Source organism: Myotis yumanensis, unplaced genomic scaffold (assembly GCF_028538775.1).
Source record: "Myotis yumanensis isolate MYYU_CA2020_CCGP unplaced genomic scaffold, mMyoYum1.0.hap1 SCAF_17, whole genome shotgun sequence".
In the NCBI taxonomy this organism is placed as follows: Eukaryota; Metazoa; Chordata; class Mammalia; order Chiroptera; family Vespertilionidae; genus Myotis; species Myotis yumanensis.
In genome coordinates, this window is record NW_027223768.1 from 5,176,467 (window position 1) to 5,198,863 (window position 22,397).

General features: G+C 37.5%; 1 protein-coding gene and 1 non-coding gene across 3 annotated transcripts in view; both read right to left on the minus strand.

Annotated features, from left to right (window-relative positions):
* Window positions 1-833: 833 nt before the first annotated feature.
* Window positions 834-965, minus strand: LOC138996491 (small nucleolar RNA SNORA51). The gene has a single exon (XR_011468785.1). It is a non-coding gene; the product is annotated as a small nucleolar RNA SNORA51 (small nucleolar RNA).
* Window positions 966-2,300: 1,335 nt separating this feature from the next.
* WDR47 (WD repeat domain 47) overlaps window positions 2,301-22,397 on the minus strand; it is a 35,028-nt gene continuing 14,931 nt past the window's right edge. Inside the window, exons 5-15 of one of the 2 annotated variants that reach the window (XM_070396054.1) lie at window positions 21,498-22,300; window positions 19,930-20,056; window positions 18,513-18,691; window positions 15,036-15,296; window positions 12,487-12,562; window positions 10,607-10,764; window positions 9,860-10,029; window positions 8,920-9,090; window positions 7,961-8,092; window positions 5,194-5,412; window positions 2,301-3,638 (exon numbers count right to left, since the gene is read on the minus strand). In XM_070396054.1, the coding sequence (XP_070252155.1) occupies window positions 3,496-3,638; window positions 5,194-5,412; window positions 7,961-8,092; window positions 8,920-9,090; window positions 9,860-10,029; window positions 10,607-10,764; window positions 12,487-12,562; window positions 15,036-15,296; window positions 18,513-18,691; window positions 19,930-20,056; window positions 21,498-22,300 (2,439 nt within the window). In that variant the 3' untranslated portion in view covers window positions 2,301-3,495. The remainder of the gene's footprint in view (window positions 3,639-5,193; window positions 5,413-7,960; window positions 8,093-8,919; window positions 9,091-9,859; window positions 10,030-10,606; window positions 10,765-12,486; window positions 12,563-15,035; window positions 15,297-18,512; window positions 18,692-19,929; window positions 20,057-21,497; window positions 22,301-22,397) is intronic. The other variant, XM_070396053.1, reaches the window with a different exon arrangement.

The following is a 22,397-nucleotide window of genomic DNA, read 5'->3' on the forward strand; positions in this document are numbered from 1 at the left end:
CGTGCGTGTTGCTTATTATAATTCTTTAAAATTAAAATACACCTGACATAAAATTTACCATCTTAATCACTTTTTCAGTGTTTAGTTCATTGTCATTAAATAATTCACATGGTTGTGCAACCATCCCATCTCCTTCACTTTTTCATCCTGCAAAACTGAAATTCTGGACCCATTATACATCTCATCACTTCCCCCTGGCAACCACCATTCCACTTTGTATCTCTATGAATTTGACTACTGTAGGAACCTCATATAAGTGGAAGCAATAGTGTCCTTTTGTGGCTGGCTTATTTCACGTAGCATAATATTCTCAAGGATCAGCCAGGTTGTAATGTGTCAAAATCTTCCGTTTTTATGGCTGAATATTCCATTGTGTTGTATACCAACGTTTACTTATCCATTTATCTGTTGATGTACTCTTGGGTTGCCTGCACCTTTTGGCTATTTTGAGTAGTGCTGCTATGAACATGAGTGTACGGATATCTCTTCAAGCCCCTGCTTGCAATTCTTTTTGGTATATACCCAGAAGTGGGAATGCTGGATCATATGTAGTTCTATTTTTAATTTTTTGAGGAACCACCATACTGTTTTCCATAGTGGCTGGACCATTTCACATTCTCACCAATAGTGCACAAGAGTTCCAATTGCCCCACATCCTTGCCAACACTTTTTACAGTGGCCATTCTAATGGATGGGAGATGGTGTCTCATGATTTCATTTGCATTTCCCTAACGATTAGTGGTGTTGAGCATCCTTTCATGAGCTTATTATTAGCCATTTGTTTGTCTTCTTTAGAGAAATGTCTATTCAAGTCCTTTGTCCATTTTTTTTTTCAATGTCTCCCCATTCACAATACAGACCAGGCAAAGAGCCTGAGCTGAGGTGTACATGCGGTGGGTTTACTCTGCCTCCTATTTCTGTACAGTCAGTGTAAGAACACAGCCTGTGGTAAGTACCAGGAGGCCCCTTTGTCCATTTTTTAAAGAACATTCTTTTCTTTTTTAAGTGTTCTTATTAATTTGAGAGGGGAAGAAAAATAAATTTAAAAAAGAGACTGAGAGAGAGAGGGGGGAAGGGGAGGGATAGAGAGATAGAAACATCTATGAGAGAAAATCATTGATCGGATCCACCGTCTCCTGCACCCTCCCCCGCCACACTAGAGGGGATGGAGCCTGCAACCCAAGCATGTGCCCTGACCAAGAATGGAACTGGGGACCTCTTGGTTCATGGGTCAACACTCAACCCCTGAGCCACACCAGCTGGGCCCTTTGCCCATTTTTAATCAGGTTGTTTGGGGGAAGGGGATTGTTATTGAGGTATAGGAATTCTTTATCCTGAATATTAACCCTTTATCAGATATATGATTTGCAAATATTTTCTCCTATTTCATGGGTTGCCTTTTCACTCTGTTGACTGTAGCCTTTAGCTTATTACAATTAGAAATAGTTAAACATTTAAAACATAAAATTTGAATCAGACCTCTGAAGCTTTTACCACGGAGTTAGTTTCTGCACTCCTCACTAAGAAGGGTCCAGAGAATGTAGATACTTCAGTTCCCTTACTTTCTCTTTCACATGAACCAAGTCTGTTCACCTCCATGCAGAAGACAGTGTGGAGGCACGGGAAGGACATATGTAACCAAATGTTCATTGCAGTAAGACAACTTCTAGTGCTCATTATCTACTACACTGCAAAATGGGTTCCATATCTCACATATGGAAGGATCAAGGCTACTCCTTGATAATGATGAATGTGGGATCCAAAATTTTATGAACATTTTTACTATGAAGTTGAGCTGGTCTATAATAAAAAAAAAAACCTGCTATTTTTCCTAGTTTACAATTTAACAATAATGACCTGGTATATCTAAAATGTGTAAAATTAAGCAAGAAAGTAAACTAAAGAAAAGACTGTAGCCTATTTTAGTGGAGTTCCCTTCTGCATGCCTAAGAGATAGCAAAACTGTATCTACTGAATATCCACAAACTAATTAGATTTTATTTCTTTCTAAGAGCACTCACTTCATTTGTAGTCTAACTTAGAATTTATACATTTTGCCAGGTTTGTATTAACCATCTTTCAGAATATATTCAAGATAGGAAGTTCTCTAGATCTTGAATTAAAGAGGTAGAAGACACAAAACTTATGCAGTCGTGTAGGGTTAAAAAGTAAATTAGTGAAAGAACTTTAGAAACTTAAGAAATTGATTGCTCATCCCTTGGAACACACTACCTCCAAGTAAACTGGAGAAAATAACCCTCTAAATTGAAAACCACAGACACTGAGAAGCAGGAATAGTCTTAGGTGTCAAGAGGTCTTTATTGAAATAATAGCACAGTTACACTTCTAATACCCTTCCCACTTGTATACAATAGTTTAAAAATGCTTGCTACATACAGTGCACAGACAGTTCAATCATTAGAACCAACTCAACTGCATTTAAAATAAATAAAATAGCCTATTTAATAATTTAAAGTAAAATTGCTGTACAATAGGAAAATAAAGATACGTGTTAGGATCTACGTTGCCGTAGAAATAAAATCATTATTCTGCATTACACAAAACAGTGCAAGAAAAAAACCCAAATAAGCTTTTGGAGTGCAAAGTTTAAAATTTCCATCTTTAAGTTATCATGCAGACATAGCATTTCAAGCCATGCTATAGTCTATGGCAAAGTTTTCATTTTTTAGAGGAAAATGCTGGCCAGTAAATTGACTGCACCGTCAAGTGTTGCATCACACCCGCTGCTGCTCTGCCCTACAGTACAGTTTGGAAGGGAGGTATCTTGTTGCATTCAAAAAGTTGAAATTAACAAGTTTCTGAAGCAAACACATTTGCCTTTTAAGCATGAAACAAAATAAGGTGACAAAATAGTAATTATATCCCTGGATTAAAAAAAAAGAAAAGGCCTATACCACATAATGATCTAAGAAGCAGTTTCCCTCCATCTTTAAACTCAAGAATGATCCTCAGTGAAAACAACCATGTAACTTTCAAGAGACATAAAATTCTGACCCCTAGCTGGCAAGTGATACAATTATCATGGGATTGTGAGAAAAACAAAATAACTTCTGAACACCTATGTTATCTGTGTAGAACTTGGTTGCATTACATGTAATAATATGCTTAAAGTACAGTCCCATCTCATGTGTATATAAAACTGTTATTTCGGCAAAGACCAAGGAATGCTTTAATACTAAACCGTAAACACATCGTCCACCTTGACTGGAGTGCACACTGACAACACAGAGCTCTTCCGCAGACTTTGGCAACAAGACGACACACAGCAGGTCACAGCAGCACGAGCTCACGTGGAAGATCGAAAGCACTGCAGAATTCACGCCCACAGCTCCTACCAAAGGGGTACAAGGTCAAAGGGCCTCCTCATGCTAAGCCACTTTCCTGGTCAGTCTGCGTTCTTCAAATCTGGAATTGTCACAATCAGTAGTCTTCAGTCCCCGCGCTTTCACGGCCCAGACAGGCACTGGGCATGCTCTACCCACGGTAAGTCCAGAGGGTGACAGTTCTGTCTGCAGAGGACGACAGGAAGGACAGGTCCTGGGTGTGCCATCTGCACTGAATCACCTTATCCTTGTGCTCCCCCACCACCATGATGGGAAGCTGTTTAGTGAGGTCTCCTACATTAAAAAAGAGAAGAGATACTGACTTACAATACAAAATAAGTCTATGTTTAGATTTCACAGACTTCCTGTTACTTTAGGACTAATTACAGTATAAAATTCCTAAACTATATTAATATAATATATTGAAAAACTTAAACAGGGCTAGATTACTGGACATGTCATTGTTAGTAGTATTTGGTAACATGCACATAGCTGCCACTGGCTCCTGGAAACTCAAGGTCACTTCCTCCTGATGGTGCCACCACATCTCAGTCTCCTCTCTGGGCTTCCCGTCTCTTCCTCATTTAAAGTTTGGTGAATCTCAGGTGTCAGCCTTCAGGTTTCTTGTTCCCTTTATCCCTCAGTTCCTAGAAAGTTTCATCTAGTGTCCTGGTACCATGACCATTAATATGAGTCACATATATTTCATCTCTAACCTTGACTTCTCACCTGAGCTCCAGACTAGTATCCAAATAGCTATTCAACATTTCACTCGGTTGCCTGACAGTCATCTTAAACTTAACCTGTTTAAAGCAAACTCTTTATTTTCTTGCCTAAACCTGTTCCTGCCTCACATGTCTTGACCCCCACCTCAATTAATGGCACCATCTTGTTGCTCATGCCAAAAACCTAGGGATCAGCACTGATTCCTTCTCCCCTCACTTTGCAAACTTAATCCAAATAAATTAAGGTGTGTCCCAAATTGTCACTTCTTGCCACATCCGCCTCTACCACCCTAGTCCAAGCCACCATCACATCGCACCTGAATGGTTCCCAAAGGCTCCTCACTGATATTTATACTTATGATCCTTCTCCCTACAGGACTCAAAATTATCTTTTAAAAATGTAATTTAGATCATATCACTCGCTGTTTTAAGTCTTCCACAGGATTCCATTATGTTTTTTTAAAAATGCCTATAAAACCCACCTATGTCTTCCCCTCTCTCCCCCTTGGTTCCCCAGCCACACTGGCTTCTTGCAGTGTCACGAACATGCCAAACTCGTCCTGCCTCCACAAGCTGCACTCGCTGTGGTCTTCCCTCGGGCCCTGGCATGGCTTGTTCCTTCTCATCATTCAGGTCTCTCCACAAATGGCACTTCCCTGGGGAGACCCACTCCATCCCACCAAAACTAACACTCCCTCGCACCCCAGTCTCTCTCCTCCCTGGCTAATGTTTTAATAGTACTCACCAATACCCCAAATTACATCATTTGAGTTACTTTTTACTGATGTCTAAAATGTGAGCACCATCAAAAGGAAGTTACATGTCTTACCTCTCTGTCCCTAGTTGGTACACAGATTTGCTTAATAAATGTTAAACAATAAAACTACATTCTGACGACATAATTACACAGATTACACACTAAGTTTTTAAAAGTAGAAGCAAAGAGTACATAAATTTAATAATTTGCTATAATTCATCTCAATACAATACCAGTAATTTGCTCAGTAAATACTATAAAACTAAAATCTGAAAATGTTTTTGGGTCAATCCCACCAGATTAACAAAAGAAAGATCCCAAATAGAACAGGAGAGACTATAGAAAGGAAAAGGTCCATCTGCATCACCTTGTAGGTCTGTCACCTTGATTTTCATATCGTAGGATCCTGTCAGCAAGTAGTGAGCTCCGGGAGAGAATCGAACAGAGCGCACATCGCTGGAATGAGGGTGATAACTTTGTACCATCCTTCCTCCTCTGATGTCGTACAACATGCAGCTAGAATCTTCTTGTCCTGTGGCTAAGAGACGGCCACTGGGATCTACAGCTACGGATGCCACTGCACTGCCTGGATGGCGGGAGGAATGGAAGGTTCAATGTGGAAAAATCAATAGAGCTAAACTGCAACAACTAATTATGTTTGCTGAGCCACACACTAAAAATGTAATGCAGCTTGCCACACTGCTCAGTTATGGAAAAATACAAATTAACAGTCAGCCAATAAACAACTGTGTCCTTTTTAGGGGCAAGGTATGAAGCCAGATTCTGTGAGAAATGAGACAGTCCATCCTCTTGTCATCTGGGAGAACCCCTGGGACAGCACTGCCTACAGTGCAATAGATGAGCCACTTTTCCTAATGCTGGGTAAGTGTCCAGAAATAGTCCTGTCCCAGCTTACAGTCTAGTTGGGAGAATAAGAAATTAAATAACAAAATACGTTTTAGGGCACAGTGAGAAAATGTCTCTAAGCAACACATGACTAACGGCCAATAGGAGGGAGCCTAGCTCTAGACCAGGCATCTCCAATGAGCAACAATGCTCCCAAGGGGGTGCAAAATGACTCTCAGGATGAAAAAGCACTAACCATTAGCAATGGCTTATAGCCTTCAAAGCTCAGCCCCATCCAATGGAACCCTATTCCTTAGCATTTAATTTCTCTTGTTAGGAAAAATATTTAGTTTTTCTCCTTAGCAGGGGAAAATAGGTTGAAGAACACTGCTCTAGACCAAAGTGGCCTGAAAAGACTTCACAGAAAAAGGCATATATGTTAGATCTTAAAGATTAACAAACGGTATGAGAGAGAGAGAAAGAGAGCGGCAGGGAGGGAGAGAGAGAGGGAGAGAGAATGTGTGCTTAAATGTATTATACACATGCAATTAAAAATATCCATTGCTTAAAATTTCTGTTTTGTTAATCCTCACCCAAGGAAATTTTTCCATTGATTTTTAGAGAAAGTGGAAGGGAGAGAGAGAGAAAGAAGCATCGATGTGAGACACACATCAATTGGTTGCCTTCTACAACTAAGATATGTGCCCTTGACTGGAATTGAACCCGTAACCCTTCAGTCCTAGTGCTGATGCTCTATTCATTAGACCCCGTCTAGGGTCATTGTTTGAAATTTTGATAGAGAAGTGGAGAGAGCTATTATGGCCATGAAGAATTAATAAGAAAAGCTTTATAGAGAAAGTATAAACATGATTAAGGTAGGAAGCTCATTTGGGCCTGAGTGACTTGGCTTAACAAGTTAACATAAAAGGAGCTTGGAGCTGAGACATAACAGGCAGGTTAGGACAGACCATCGAGCATCGCAAACGTCAAAGCGCAGGGTGTGTGAACTGTTCCTGTGCACAGTGAGTCGTCATGCAGGTTTCTAAGGAAGAGAAAGCAGGATTTTTGGAAGAGTAACCTATGTGAATGTGCATCAAATTAAAACAGACAGACTGTAGAAGGGAGGGCACTGGAAGACAAGATATAATAACAGAGTAACAGATGAATAAGGGCCTGCATGAGGCAAGACAGACTTCAGAAAATATATGAATAAAGAATCCACAGACTTGGCAATTAACTGCTTGGATGGGGGCAAAAAAAAAAAAAAAAGGAGTGGAAATGAGTCCTGGATCCAATCTAATTGCATGAGGAAATAAGGGAAGTAATATCCAAAAACAGGGAAAATGGGAACAAGAGCTGATTTGCAGGGGAAACACAATGAGTTTAGTTTTTATGCTGCCAAAAGAATCCAGGCTCATTTATTCAACAGAGTAATTACATCACTACCATGTATTAGGGTAGGTGCTAAATCTACTCAGGGAACTACAACAGATATAATTGTTGCTGTTGTGAAACTTAAAATCTATTGGCGGAGACTAGCAATAAACAAATATGTAATTTTAAATAGTGGTAAGAGCTCTGAAGGGAATCAACGAAGATCCGTGATAGAAAATAATGATGAAGTCCCAAGAAGGCCTCTCTGGCAAGACCTACAGAGGAGAAGGCCCTGACGGTGAGAAGACACGTGGAAGAACATGTCAGGCCCAGGAAACAGCAGGTGAATTCCCTGCAGGAAGGAGGAGTGGCACAGTCAGGCACTGAAAGGAAAGGTGCGGGTGATGGGAGCTAAGACTAGAAGGGCCCACGGTGCCGGGCCAGCAGGGTCTCGCAGGCACGGTAACCTAAGAGCGATGAGGGGCCGTGAAGTGTTGTGAGGAAGGTGTGACGTGCTCTGGCTGCTGTGTGGACCAGGCTGGAGGGGCACAAGTGCAAGTGCAGAGCAGAATAAGGCAGCTCTTCAGCAGTGAAGTTGAGGATGGTGGTTTAACCATTGCTCTTGAAGGAGCAAGCAAAAAAAGTATCTGACAACATGTGAGTAACAGTTTTCAAAGTCTTAGAAGATATAAAGTTAAAGCATACTTAAAATCCAAAAGTAAAATTATAAACCATTATTACACTAATCTAAACTCTTATTTCAGACCACATAGAAAACAGGATATATTTTTTTGAAAGTCTTCATTTGTTCCTATTCCTTTTTTAACATACATATTGCAGAGGAGAGAAAGTACACAAGTGCAATTTATAGTTTCTGTCTCATAGAAATTCATATAAATTCCAGAAAAACCTACCAGTTCCGTGTAATGTTGTGCCAACAACACGAACACAGCTTGGTACTCGAAGATCCCAGAATCTAACAGTCTTATCTTGGGAACCAGATGCAATCATCCAGCCACTCCAGGTGTAAAGTGCTAAAATATGTCCTATGAAAGATCATATACTCAGTTATACTGTGGAACAGCACTTTTCTGTAACACATTCAGAGCTAAGTACTCCTTATTACTGGGCACGTGATGGTCTGCTTAATCAAATATACAATGTGGTAGAGAGTTTCCATATATATTAAAACTCGGTAAAATGCACATCAAAACCATATTGAATAAGCTTAATCCTTCTTGGTTACTCAGTACCTTAGAATATCATAATCAGTACTACAAAAATATTTTCATCTGGGCCTGGCCAGGCAGCTCGCGCAGTTGGTGAGGGCATCGTCCTGCTGCACCAAGGCTGTGGGTTGTCCTTGGCAGGACACGTGCAGGGTCAACCAATAAATGCATAAGTGGGACAAGTCAATACTTTTCTCTCTCTCCCTTCCTCTCTCTCTCTTTAGAAAATATAAATATATTTGTATTTGAAATTACGGCAAGTTTTCCAGAGGAAGCACAGGACTGTGGGGTTAGATCACCAGCTCTGGAAGAGAGACCTGGGGTCATATTTCAGTTCCGAATATTTAGCTGTAAGATTGGGCCAGTCATTTGCCTTTTCAGGTCTAAGACAGAGATAAAACTTCCTGCCTCCTTAGATTGTTGTAAGGGTTAAATGAAGGAATTGTGTGTACAAGTAAAGAATTTAACACCCAGGGAACTATCAGCTATCACTACTATGTGCACAATTGAACTTTTTGAAAGAAAAATGTCCCGTCTTGGAGAATCTGTTCTGATGAAATATCCCCATTAATGAAATGCAGGGGGAAGTGGGAAAACATGGGCTGAACAGAAGAAAAGGAGCGTCTGAGACGGATACCACATACCGGTGTGTCCGCTCAGAGCATGCAGGCCCTGTCCTCTTTGACAATCGGTTGTGTAAATGTTACAATCCCCTGCTCCAGCACTTATCAAAATAGCTCCGCCGCTTTCCGGGCCTTCCATAAATGCCAAGTCTCTAATTGTCCCATCATGCATACTAAATTCCAGATCTGGTCCTGAAACAGCAATAAGAATTAAAACAAAAAGATGCTGCTCAACTTACTGTGACAATTTGAGATTACTAAACTGCCTTAAGACTGACCAAGAATAATGGCAGAGTGGTATGGTTTATATTTGCACTTAGGGATTGATATTATAACCAATTTCACTTTACTGAGCAAAGAACTTCAAGAAATCCAAATACTGGTTCAGCCCTGGCGGGAGTGGCTTAGTGGGTTGGGCATGTCCTGTGCACCGAAAAGTTACTGGTTAAATTTCCGGTTCAAGGCACATGGCCAGGTTGCAGGCTCAATCCGTGGTGCTGAAGGCAGCTGATCAATGATTCTCTCTCATCACTGATGTTTCTATCTCTCTCTCCCTCCTGCTTCATCTCTGAAATCAATAAAAAAATATTTTAAAAAAAATTTTAATAAAATAAAATAGCTATATGGAGAGTTACCTTCTTGATTTTTATTCCAAAGAAAATGAAAGAGAAGACAGATACTCTCTGGAAAATGTACATTAATACAATCCTGGTAGTGATTTAAAAGTTACTTTTCTGATAACAATAATTTTCTAGGGATTAGACATCACCTGGCCACCTGTAAGAACTTACTAAAAAAAAATAATGCCAGATGAATACAGCCAAGCAATTAGAATGTAAAAAAATCTTAAGGCTATATTCTTAGATTTTATTAGAGACAGTAGAGAGATATAGGAGAGCTACAACATGGGCAAAAGATAAAAATACACTGGAGAGCTACTGCTCCCATACTTGGGCCCTACCTGTTGCATTACAAGTCTCTGCATTGAAGGGCAACACTTTGACGTATTTGTCGTTTGATCCTGTTGCTAATAACTGTCCACAAGGACTCCAGGCCACACAGTAAATGGATCCTTTATGATGTTTATTCCTTTTAAAACGTACCACTGGCTGCTTAGGGATGTCATGTGCACTAAAAAAAAAATTTAAGAAAGATATTTCAATTTCTTGCTTGCTAAAATTCATGAGTATGAAGTTCTATATTACTGTTGTTCTTGAGGGAGGGAACACAAAAAGTATCTGACATGTTAATAACAATTTTCAAAGTCTTAGAAGAAATAAAGTTAAAGCATATTTAAAATCCAAAAGTAAAATTATAAACCATTATTATACGAATGTAAACTCTTATTTCAGATCACATAGGAAACAGTGGATAGAGCATCAACCTGCAGACTGAAGAATCCTGGGCTGGATTCCAGTCAAGGGCACATGCCCGGATTGCAGCTCGATCTCCAGTAGGGGGCGTGCAGGAGGCAGCTGACCAATGATTCTCTCTCATCATTGATGTTTCTATCTCTTGCTACCTCTCCCTTCCTCTTTGAAATCAATAAAAGTATATTTTTTTTAAAAGAAAATAAAAATTAAAACTTAATAAAAGGAAAGGAAATAAAAATTAAACACTACCGAATGACAATTCTGCAAAAAGGACCAATGTAGCTAAAATAAACACTGAACCAAGACTGGCAGTACAACCAGCCGTCTGTCCGTACCTCGGGTCAATGACCTCTGGATAGGCGCATACTCGCAGAGTTTTTGAATTTGAACCAACAGCATACAGACCACCACCTGGATGGAAAGCCACTGCTCTAACAGCCTGTGTGTCCTCCAGGGTATTAATGCAAACAAACTGCTTTTTTGATTTGTCATCCTATGGAAAGAATGAATAAGAAAGTCATCCTATGAAAAAAATGAGTTTGAAAGAATTCGTCTTTATCACAGTTTCAATTCATTTCAACTATATTGTTCACTTTATGTTCAATATCTACAATCATGTATTCTTTTAAATGGCAAATCCAATTAACCCCAATTTTTCCATTTTTTGCTACTCATTGCTAAACTAAGCTCAGATAGTTTATAGAAATTCAAGTTTTTCTTCACTTACTATGACAAAATATAACAATAAATATTCCCATATTAAGTTGCCTTTAACTGTCAAGGAAAAAATATAGTACACATACAAAATAACAGAACACTATTTGTGTTTTTAAAAGCAGGATATAAAGAACTATTCTTAAATGCACCTAGGGTAAAAAAACAAAATAAGTGTGCCATTATCTCCAGCAATGAGTACATTAATATTTCAAACTGAAATTGTAAAAAAACCTTCTTAGAATTGCAAAAATGATTTTAATCAGAACATTTTATTTGAGCCTCGTTTTTATTTCAAACTGTCAGTCTATCTGCCCACAGCCTGTTCTGAGGAAGCAAGTTGAAACAGTTCTGCGTACAGGCTTTGTGAACTCCAGCTATTGGTGGCATCTGAAGCACCCTGCTACCCTAACCAGGGATGACCGGACCTGGAACAGGGACTTATAGGCTGAGTGTGGTCAACAAATCCAGCCTAATCCTGTCTTTGTGAAGTATGAATACCAAGTACACACACAAAGGCAAATCACTTCAGCTCTGTTTGCATCAAACTCTGGGACCCACAGTGACTATATCAATGAGAGACTATGCCACTCTCTACCCAAACTTTTATGTACTCATGCAATAATAGAGGGTAAGCCTGATATGTCACATGTTTGTCTTATGTAATTGAATGAATTCTTATATTAGTCATGAATTTATTTGACTAAAAATACTACAATTTCTATTAATCCATATACAAGAAATGTGACTGTTTGCCAAATGAATAGCATGGGCATATAAGACAAAAAGGGAGGGGAATGACTGATTAAATGGCCTATGTACATTAATATAATTACTAATATTTGCTTTATAGCAGAAATGGCAGAGCCATAAATTTTGTTTGCTCTTTTCTAGTGTGTTTTAAACTTTTTAAATTTGTTGCCATTTTGAAAATAGAGTTCAACTAAAGAATCTACATTTCTAGATTTTCTTGAAAACCAAAAGGACTGAAAACACTAGGCAAGCATAAATCTTTGTGCAAGGGAAAAATATTCCTAGGTGCTTGTCACAAAAACAGCCAATTTTATTCATTTTTGTTAGCTGTTTGGTCCCATTAGCATCTGAAATCATGACTTTGTCTATGGGGTTAAAATGTGAACTATAGAAAACAAGATAGAGTGAAGTTGTACACTGGTTAGGGAAGGATGTCTGGTTCCAAAGCAAAAAACATGCATTGATGAGAAGCCCCAGGGCAACATAAATAGTATCTAAATAAATTAACCATAGGGTTCAGAGAGTAGTGCACAGCTCACTATTGGCCACTAATATAAATACTCTCAAATGTGCTTTCTGAGGCAACCTTTTCACTTAGCCCAGTGGAAGCTCAACTACCTTGAGATAAATCCTAGCCTTAGCAATAATGAGTATTTCTAATAATGGTCCATTCTTTGAATTGAGAATTCCTTAGCAAACTTTGTAAGTATATATAAAAACAATGAAACCTCCTTCCCGAAAGTATTACCTCTTCCCCTCTTGATCTTGACAGATTCCCTGAAGAATCTCCAGGAGGAGGCTTAATGACCAAATGTTCTGATGAGCTGTGTGAGTAGAAATTCAAATAAAGTTTACTCTGAACATCAAAACAGAAACTTAACTAAATATTTGTCCATTCGATCTCTAGTATTTATTTTTTTGGCAAATGAACCTCACTGTCCCTAAAGTTACTCTCAGGAGCTATTTACTAAGTGGCTCTGAACTCACTAACAGCAAGCATAGTCGTAAGGAGGGAGTGAGAGCCATTCTGGAAAGGAGATTATGTCAAAGTTCACAAATTTTATTGTGAAATGTCAAGTACCTTCCCCCTGATTAGTTCCAGAATCCTGGTTGCTATGATTAAATCCTACCCCAGGCAGGAACTTAAATTGCTCTTTATGAAAATTATCAGGCCCAAGAGGAATGACTAACAGAAACTGACAATTGAGGGTTCCACCATAAAACAATGTTTCCACTCAATCATTTCCTTGTGAGGTCAACAGGTAGACAGATCCATTCATATATGTAGATCTTCCTCCCAATCAGCATTTTTAAATGCCTCACTTTTTACAGATAGTCAAGGTTTCCCAAACACTTGAAAAAAGCCTCCTACATAAAATCCAGAGACTAAAACAAACAGAAAAAAGAATGTATAAGAAGAGAGGCAATTCAGGAAACAAATGCTTCAAAGATATAATTAAAATCCTTGGAGATATAAGAGTAAATAAGAATCCAGGAAACAAGGAAAAGATCTAAAAAACAATTTAAGGAAAATTAGAGAATAAGAAAGAGCTTAGAAAATAAAAATATGGTAGCAGAAAAAAAAATCCAGGGTGGAAAAATCAGCAGGCCTCATACCAAGGATCAGGTCAAAATGGCATCAGACTTCTTGACAAGAACACGGAAATGTGGCAATGACTTTGACACTCTGAGGAATGATGCCATCCTAGAATTCTATACTCAGCTGTGCTAACAAATCAAATGTGAACTATGTCGACATTCCAGGTCTCAGAAACTTCACTTCTGATGAAACTCTTTTCATGAAACTACATGAGATCCTGAAAATGGGGATCCAATAGAAAGAAGAGGCAAAGGAAATTCCCAGGAGGATAATGAAGGGAAGTCCCAGGATTCTCTAGGACTGAATACAATGGCCTAGAAACAAGGAACATAAAATCAAGCAGGAGTGATCCTAGTAGAGGGATGACTCTAAGGGGGGAAAATGAGAAAGAAGTAGTACCTGATCGTTTTTACTGTAATAAGAAAGGTTTTATAATTTTATAGTCCTGTCAAAGCATCTGCAGATGGGTTAGTGACAGGTACTAAGAAAACTAGCATGTGCACACATACACATGCACACCAAAAACGAGGCACTTACTGTCCCATGGAAAACAAAGAGTAGTATGAAAAGGAAATGCAATCCATTATACTACATGACCCAATTGTAAATAACATTTACCACGTTAACGCTGAATACCAATTTAAACAAAAATGGATATATATTGGAAAGGAGTAGACAAAATGAATGTGTTGTGAGTGAGGAGTATAGTAGCTAAATCTAATTGGCAGGAAATCGGTGGATAATAAAAATATAACAGAAGCACGTTATTCAGAAATTTTGATATACAGCAAAAGAAACAGCTGCCTGGGTTGAAAATGGGCAGCCTACCGGAAGTAGAAATCATGGACAAAGATGAGTAAATGGGATTTTCTTTTATATTATATGAAATGTGCTATTTGTCTTTTTAAACCATGTATGTATATTACTTTGATAAAAATTAAAGTTTAAAATTTGAGTTCTACTTTTGGGGATACACAAGTGTAACAGGAACTATAATAAAGAAGCATACATTTGATAAACTTATGCTCTAGTATAAAACCAGTTTTTTATACTAAATATATAAACATCCAAATGCAAAAGCAATTATGCATTTTCAAATGAACCACTCTAAAGTGTTTAACGTTAAGAATAAATGAAGAAAAGTTTCCTTAACTTTTCCCAATGCATAAATTAAAACTTGTTTACTTATGACAGCAAGACAAAAGGCTCTCCCTGACTAGTGAAAACACAGATATGCAAGAAGTCTTCAGCTGTGAAGGGGCCAGAGCTACAAGACCGTCTCGGACAATCATTCCACCAAGTTATAAAACACCTTCTTTGTGCCTTTGAAGTCTGTGAATCAGATTATTTGTTGAAAGATACGAATGGCAAAAAATAAATAAATAACAGAAAGAAAGAAAAGAAAAATCAGGGAGAAGATAAAGGCTAAAACTATCATCTCTGAGTAAGATGGCTTACAAAAATATAGAACTGTCCTGGTGTGATAAGAAAGAAAAAAAAGAAAAACGGGAATATAGTCTCTTAAGAGACATTTAGTAGAAGAGAATATATAAATGAAGGTAGATTAGAAAAAAATTTGGTACTAAGTGAATGAGCTCCAAAAACTGTTATTGTAAGGCTTCAAAAAGAAGTTTGAATTTCTATACTTCTATTAATAGAAGTTAATATTTCCAGATTTTACAAAGTAAAGCACTTACACTTGGTTTCCACAAGAAGAGGATTCCTCAGGAAAAGGGATGTGATTTGTGGATCCCGGATTACGAGGAGTGCTCGTGTAAATATTTGAAGCATCATGTGTTAATCTCTGGCTAGAATCTTGGGGTGGTGTAGAAAAACTAATGATAGAAGAATTATTAGATCCATTGCTTTTGCTCCCATTACATTGCTGGTTGAGTGTGGACACCTCACTACCAAGGCTATCCATTCCAATATTTAATTCACCAAGCTTTTGAATGGACCTATAAGATAAAAAAAACATTAAGTATATTAAAATATAAACTAAATAACATTCCTAACATAGAAGATGAAAAGTTTGAGAAGATAAATAAAACATGCACATATAATAAATAACCTCTGGCAAGTTTAGTACTAAAAAGTTACCATCTTCAGCTGAAGATATAACCAAGATACTGAAAGAAGACCCACACTTTTCTACAGTATGTCACTTTAAAGGAGATAGGCATGATGGGTATCATTGACTTCTTAAAAGCACCTTTTGCCATAAAAACAGAAAAAAAATCTGTTTCTTCTCTGGTATAACTTTGGTTTAATTCTCAATTTTAAACTAAATTTCACAAAGAAGTCAATAAAAATATCACCACTTTCAAAATGTATCACCAATAAAACACAACAAACCATTGCATTTCATCTGTCTAGTAATCTCAGGTCAACTAGGAAATAAATGACTAGAGCAGGCCATGATGGGACAAAGTCAAGTGCGAACCCTATTTGTCACACATTCATTCATTCTACAAAGTCTATTTGCTAGACGTTGATCCAGGTACCAGGGAGCAAAAAAAGTCAGCCTCGGGGTTTTCACTGCACCACAAGTCTCTACCTTAGGAAAACCTGACTCCTGATGTTGGACTCAGAGACCGTGAGGGCACAAAATGGAGCTGCCAGGCTTTCTGAAGATTTAGACCCACAACTGGCCCAGCACCCTTTTCTCTAGCCTAGATTCACTATGAGAGAGGACTGCACAAGGGGTGATTCATTGTATTTTCTAACATTATTGTGTGTGTGTGTGTCTGTGTGTGTGCGTGCGCGTGTGTATGTGTAAGGCTTTAACAAGACTTTAAAAGAGCAGTTGAATATTATAGGAATTGGTAGCCATTACTAAATATTTATCAGTTAAAAAATTTAAGTAGGCAGCATTTCCCAAATATTCTATGAAACTAATCCTATGAAATGCTCCCCATTAAAAAAAAGAGTCTGGGGTCAAATAAATTTAGGAAGTGCTAAGTATAAAGAGCTGACAATGCTAACATCATTTTAAGTCTCTAAAAGTGGAGAGAATGGCCTTGGCCATGTGGCTCAGTGTGTTGGAACACAGTCCTGTACAACAAAAGGTTGCTGGTTTGATTCCTGGTAGGGGCACGTACAGGAGCCGATCGATGAATCTCTATCACATTGAGGTTTCTCTCTCGCTCCCTTCCTCTCTTTCTAAAACTCAATAAAAACATATCCTTGGATGAGGATTTAAAAAATAAAAATTTAAGTGGAGAGGATTGGGGAGGAGCAGAATATGCCTATAGTAAGTGCCAAATCAGTGGTGCCAATTATTAGTATTAATAGAAACAAAATATCAAAAGGTATAAAGTGATGATAGAGTACTGTTAATAAAAATCCTATCATGCTTTGGCTGATTTTTTTCATTAAGATCTATTATATAACATAACTCTCTTTCTCTTTCTTTTTCTAAACCTCTTGGAAGGAAGAGGCAAAATTTAAATATGAAAACTAAACTCTGTTGCCAGAATGATTTGGAAGAATAAACATTAAGAGGAAAATGCATATTTTAATTTGTAGATTCTATCTATATTCAATTTGTCCTTGGTATTAGACAGGTACTTTAAAATCCCAGTACAGGCTCAGATATATAAAAGTAAGGACCCAGAAAAAAATTGAATGAAAGTATTACATTAAAGGGTTAGAAAACAGAGTAGGTAAGAAAAGGTTAAGAGAACAACAGAGAATTTATGTAAAGCTAATTTACAAAAGCTTAGGATAAACATCATTCATACTTATAATAGAACTGGTTATCCTATGGATTTTTTTTAACATACCTTTTATTTATTTATTTTTAATTAAAGGTTTTTTTTATTTTTATTTTTTTTGCTTAAAGTATTACAAAGAGTATTACATATGTCTCCTTTTTTCCCCCACCCTTGTTAACATACCTTTTAATGTAATTTTAAATTCTTACCTCTAAAGAAATTGAGAATAGCTTTTAAACAATAAATATATTCTATACTACATCTAAATTACAAGAAATAATTTTAATTATATTTATAATTGTCTTTAAAGGAAGGAAAGGCCATTTTGAATAGTTTGTTTTTCTAAGGAAGTACATCCCCACCACTACTGGGATCACCTTGCCACTTCATCTTCAGACAATCTAAATATCTGCTTTCACTGAAAATGAAATGGTCTGGAAGTCAAATTGCAACCATAATTTTTATGAATATTAAAAAGACATCCAAGAACCAGAAGTGGCAATTCATCAAATTAGAATAATTCTGAGAGCCACTGACTTGATCAGAGGTGATAAGAAAACAATCCTCAAATTGAATTTTGGAGGCCTACTTAGACTCTAGGCTACCATTATAAACATTCCTTGCGTGAAGGTTTGAAAACAGGATCAATTTCAGGCTTGCTGACTTGCACAAACCTCAGAGTGTCAAGCAGATAACTTCCAATATTATTGAGCCAAGGAAAGAACTGGCAGTCACCACTGTACTGCCTAATCACAATCCTGATGATAGCCAACAATTATGGCACACTTCCTATTTGCCGGGAATTAGTCTAAGTAAGTGGATATACATCAACTCATTTAACCTGCCAACAATCCTCGATCATTTAAATATACATATTCTGGTTTATTAATTTTAAAACATGTTTTATATGTATCTCCTATAATTAAAAATAATATAAGTTCATAATCTTGGCAGAAATTATAAGAATCATTTAAAAACACTGAATTAAAAAGAATCTGAATGTGTAAGCACTCAAAATAACAAAATAACAGCTCACACTTCATATAGTGCTTATTGTATATGACAGTACTGTTCTAAGCACTTTACATATATGAACTCATTTAATCTTCATGGCAACCTGTGAAGTAGATGAGAACACAAGCAAAAAGAAGCTAAGTAACTTCCCCTCGGTCCTCAGCTCCCCAAGGATCCACCTGGCAGTCTGCTTCCAGCCTGTCTGCCGAACCACACACTCTGGGGCTCTGGCTGCTTAGATGTGAAAGGACTTTAAAGGGAAGGACTCAACTAGATGAGTCCTCAGAGTGATGTGTCTGAAGATATGTTAACTCCACATTACTTGAAACATGTAAAAAGAAAACCTTAAAATTTCAAACCCTACATGGAAAATAACACTTATTGCATGTTTCTAGTAGCTTTTAAATAATTCCTCATGTTTAAAAAAATGACTGAAAGACCAACCTATTAAGGAACTGCTCGGTGAGGTTCTGCTGCTGGTCAGGCCCATCCTCCTGATTGACACCTCCTTCAAGCAGCATCTGCTGGTATATCTGTCGCTGTTGCTCCTTCTGTTCTAAATGCTGTTGATAGCGTAATCTTTGCCTATAATATTCTTGAAATTGTTCTGTTGAGTCTCGAAGCTTAAAAATTTTAGAAAAATATATTTGAGCAGACTGTGATTGAATATGTTCCTACTCAAGAGAAACTTCTCTAAATGCTGAATAAAATATACAATTAGCTATATTTAACAATTAGAAAATATTAAATATATTGCACTTTGAAAAACAGCATCCATGAGTCTTAAAGTAAAGTAGATTGGTCAACTGCTTTTTTCCACAGCAAGAGACTGGCCAAAATGAATGGTCATCCTGGATCTTTAACTAACCCAAGATAAAAATACAAATTGTAGCAGTCACAAGGGGAACATTGGTTAGAGAAAATGAATGTAGATAAAGACTAATAAGAATCTACCTATATTACTTGAAAAAAATAATTACTGAGGGATTGCATTAATATTTAATAAACACAATATTAACCTTGTCCAACACACTTAATTTAAGCAAGTAAATTGTTTAATAAGTTACTCTAGAGAGAAACTTATAAAATTTCCCTCAAAAACAATACTTTAGTTCAGGTTTCATATGGGATAAATGGGTGTTCAACTTAGCAGTCTCAGCATTCCTACTTCACTCCTCTAAAAGAACTGCATAGCACTCAAACTCACAGGACTTAAATATTTACTTAATTCCAATATTGGCACTATTGTATGTTTTGGTATTCCAATTTCCCTTATGATTTCTTCTTTGACCCACTGGTTAAGAGTATTATTGCATTTTGACAAATTTATGAATTTTCCAATTTTCCTTCTGTTATTAATTTCTACCTTCATTCCATTGTGGTCAGAGAAGATATTTTGCATAATTCCAATCTTTTAAAATTTATCGAGCTTTGTTTTGGGTCCTATCATACAGTTTATCCTGAAGAACACTGCATGTGCCCTTGAGAAGAACGTGTATTCTGCTATTGTTGGGGTGTTTTATAGTTGTCTGTTACGTCTAGATGGTTTATACTGTTGTTAAAGTCTTCTATATCCTTATTGATCATTTGTTTAGGTGTTTTATCCATTATTGTAAATGGGGTATTAAGTCTCCAAATATTACTGCATAGCTGTCTATTTCTCCCTTCATATATTTTGGGGTTCTATTGTTTGGTGCAAATATGCATTTGTATTTTCAATAGTACTTTTTCTACTTCACTCTAAATACTATTGCTTCTTACAAAGAGAGTCACTTCAAAGCAGCGGTCGCCAACCTTTCGGACCTCACGGACCACCGGTTGGTGACCGCCGCTCTAAAGGACAGTGGGTAGTAAGTATTACCTCATTCTTTTCTTGCCGATCTGGTCCTGGATTCTGTGCTCCATTTGCAGGCTCTTTTTCTGAAACTGAACTCTGGCCCAGGATTTCACTGCTGATAGGTCGCTGTGCCTCCACAGGTGTATCACTTCTTCCAGAAAGGTGCAAGAAAACAAAAGGGAAGAGGTGGGGATGAAGGAAAATATATTTCAGTTAGAGAAATTTTAATTTAAAATAATTAACAGCCCAGCTGGCATGGCTCAGTGGTTGAGCGTCAGAGCTATGAACCAGGAGATCATGGTTCAACTTCTGGTCAGAGCACATGTCTGGGTTGCAGGCTCGATTCTCAGTGTGGGGCATGCAGGGGGCAGTCAATCAATGATTCTCTGTCATCATTGATGTTTCTATCTCTCTCTCCCTCTCCCTTCCTCTCTGAAATCAATAAAAATATATTTAAAATAAAATAAAACAATTAACATTTAACATTTGATATGTCAGACATATCAAAATACAGGGTTCAGGAAAGCAGAGCTAGCTAGTCATCTTCACAAAGGCATCACTAGTTAGGAGCCTTGTACTCGGAAGTACCTAAACATACATACACACATGCACCAACAGGAGGAAGCAGAGAGACCTGGGAAGAGTTTTTAGCTACTAGACTTTAAACTGGTAATGACCATAAGATGAATAGAACTTGTAAGAGTTGTTAACTGTCCAGAGAGAGAATCAAATGACCTTCATAAAGTAACATCTGATTTAATTTTGAAATTTATACAATACTTCCATAGGTATTATGTCATTTAACTTTCATAATAACCTGTGAAATAGGTTAGAACTCCATTTCACAGATGAGGATACAGATTTAAAAAACAAGTGCTTTTCCTAAAATTACACAGCGAGTAAATAAAGCTTGGACTTGAGTCCAGGTCTTCACACTCCCACTCCAACGCTGCCCCATGCCTAAAGATTGTGGGGGTTTTTTTTGGGGGGGGGAGGACATTTAATTTTGAGACTATTATTTTGAATAGCAAAAGCTTACATATTTCAACTGATTTTTCTTCCTTTTTGTTTTGAGTTTTGTGTTCAAGTGAAAAAATATCCTTCAAAATACTACACACTCCTTTATAGACCTTCCTTTCCTGTTTATCTTCTTGTTCACTATAGTAACTCAATCATTGTATCCCGGATGTAGCATGGTGCTAGCACGTAGTAGACACTTGAATATTTTTAAATGAATACTGACATCAAACATGTAGGAGTCTCTTCATGTGGCATCTTTAACATAATTGAGCTTCCCAATATTGTTTTACTTACACCTCAAATATTTTTTAAAACAAGGTAAACTTTTTCCAAAGTAAATGTTTATACTTTATCCACAGCACAGTAGCTCTCCTATAGCATGTTATGATCACTGGTCAAGGCACATACAAGAATCAACCAATGAATGCATAAATAAGGGGAACAACAAATCTCTCTCTCCCAAATCAATAAAAAAAATTTTAAGGAAAACGCATCCACCCACACCCACACACAACCATTAGATTATCTCAGACTTGTGGAGATTTCCTAATTTTTTACGAGCAAAATCTTACCGTTCAGGGGATTCCTCATAAATACTGTGACATTCTGTATTCTCAAGCATGAGACTTCTACTGAGGTTTTGTACCCCTGGATAATGGAAGTTAGCAAAGGAGTGTGACATTGGAGAAGTTTTGTTCCCAAGGTCTGAGATTCTCTTATCGTGACTGGTCAGTCCACAAGTGAGGCCATCTAAAGCAGGATTCAGAGAGCGGGTCATATAGGCATCAGCTGATTGAGGCCTTCTCATTGGAGATGATGGATAGGGAGAAAGTTTGCTGATAAGAGGAGTCAAAAGATCAGCGTATGCAGCTTTTGTGGGTTTCAGGAGTTTATCAACATGAATATTAAGCATTTTCTGTTCAAAAGCACAAGAGAAGACAGAAGAGGGGAGATTCTGAAGCCATGACAATAAACTCAGATCCAAATCGTCACAACCATTGCCACATAAGAGGTCGATGCCAAGAAGTACTTCACTTTCTGTGATTTCTTCTCCGGTTGCTTTACTTTGACAAAATTCTACGCAGCACTCATAAAGTAGGCCTTTCATTACAAGCTGAAATAAACGATTATTACTTGCTTTAAAACCTGCCTCACTTAGCTTCCTATCAGCAGGAATGAATTCTGCAACCATGACACAAGCCTCTTCGAAACAGTGAACTCGTGCTGTGCTGGGATTCCAGTCCTTAAATTCAGCGTGATTGGTCAGACGAGGCAAAGTCAAAAGCAAACAGAGCTTGCTATAGTCATCTTTAGAAGGGCAGTACTCTTCCAGGGCATGTAAACATTGCACGGCTTCTTGCATGGTAAATTCCAGCTGTAAGAAAATATAAGGTATCACTATAAAGAGATGTCAGATATGAAAGCAATGAGAGTGTTTTATTCAAATACAAAGATACTTCACATACTGTTGT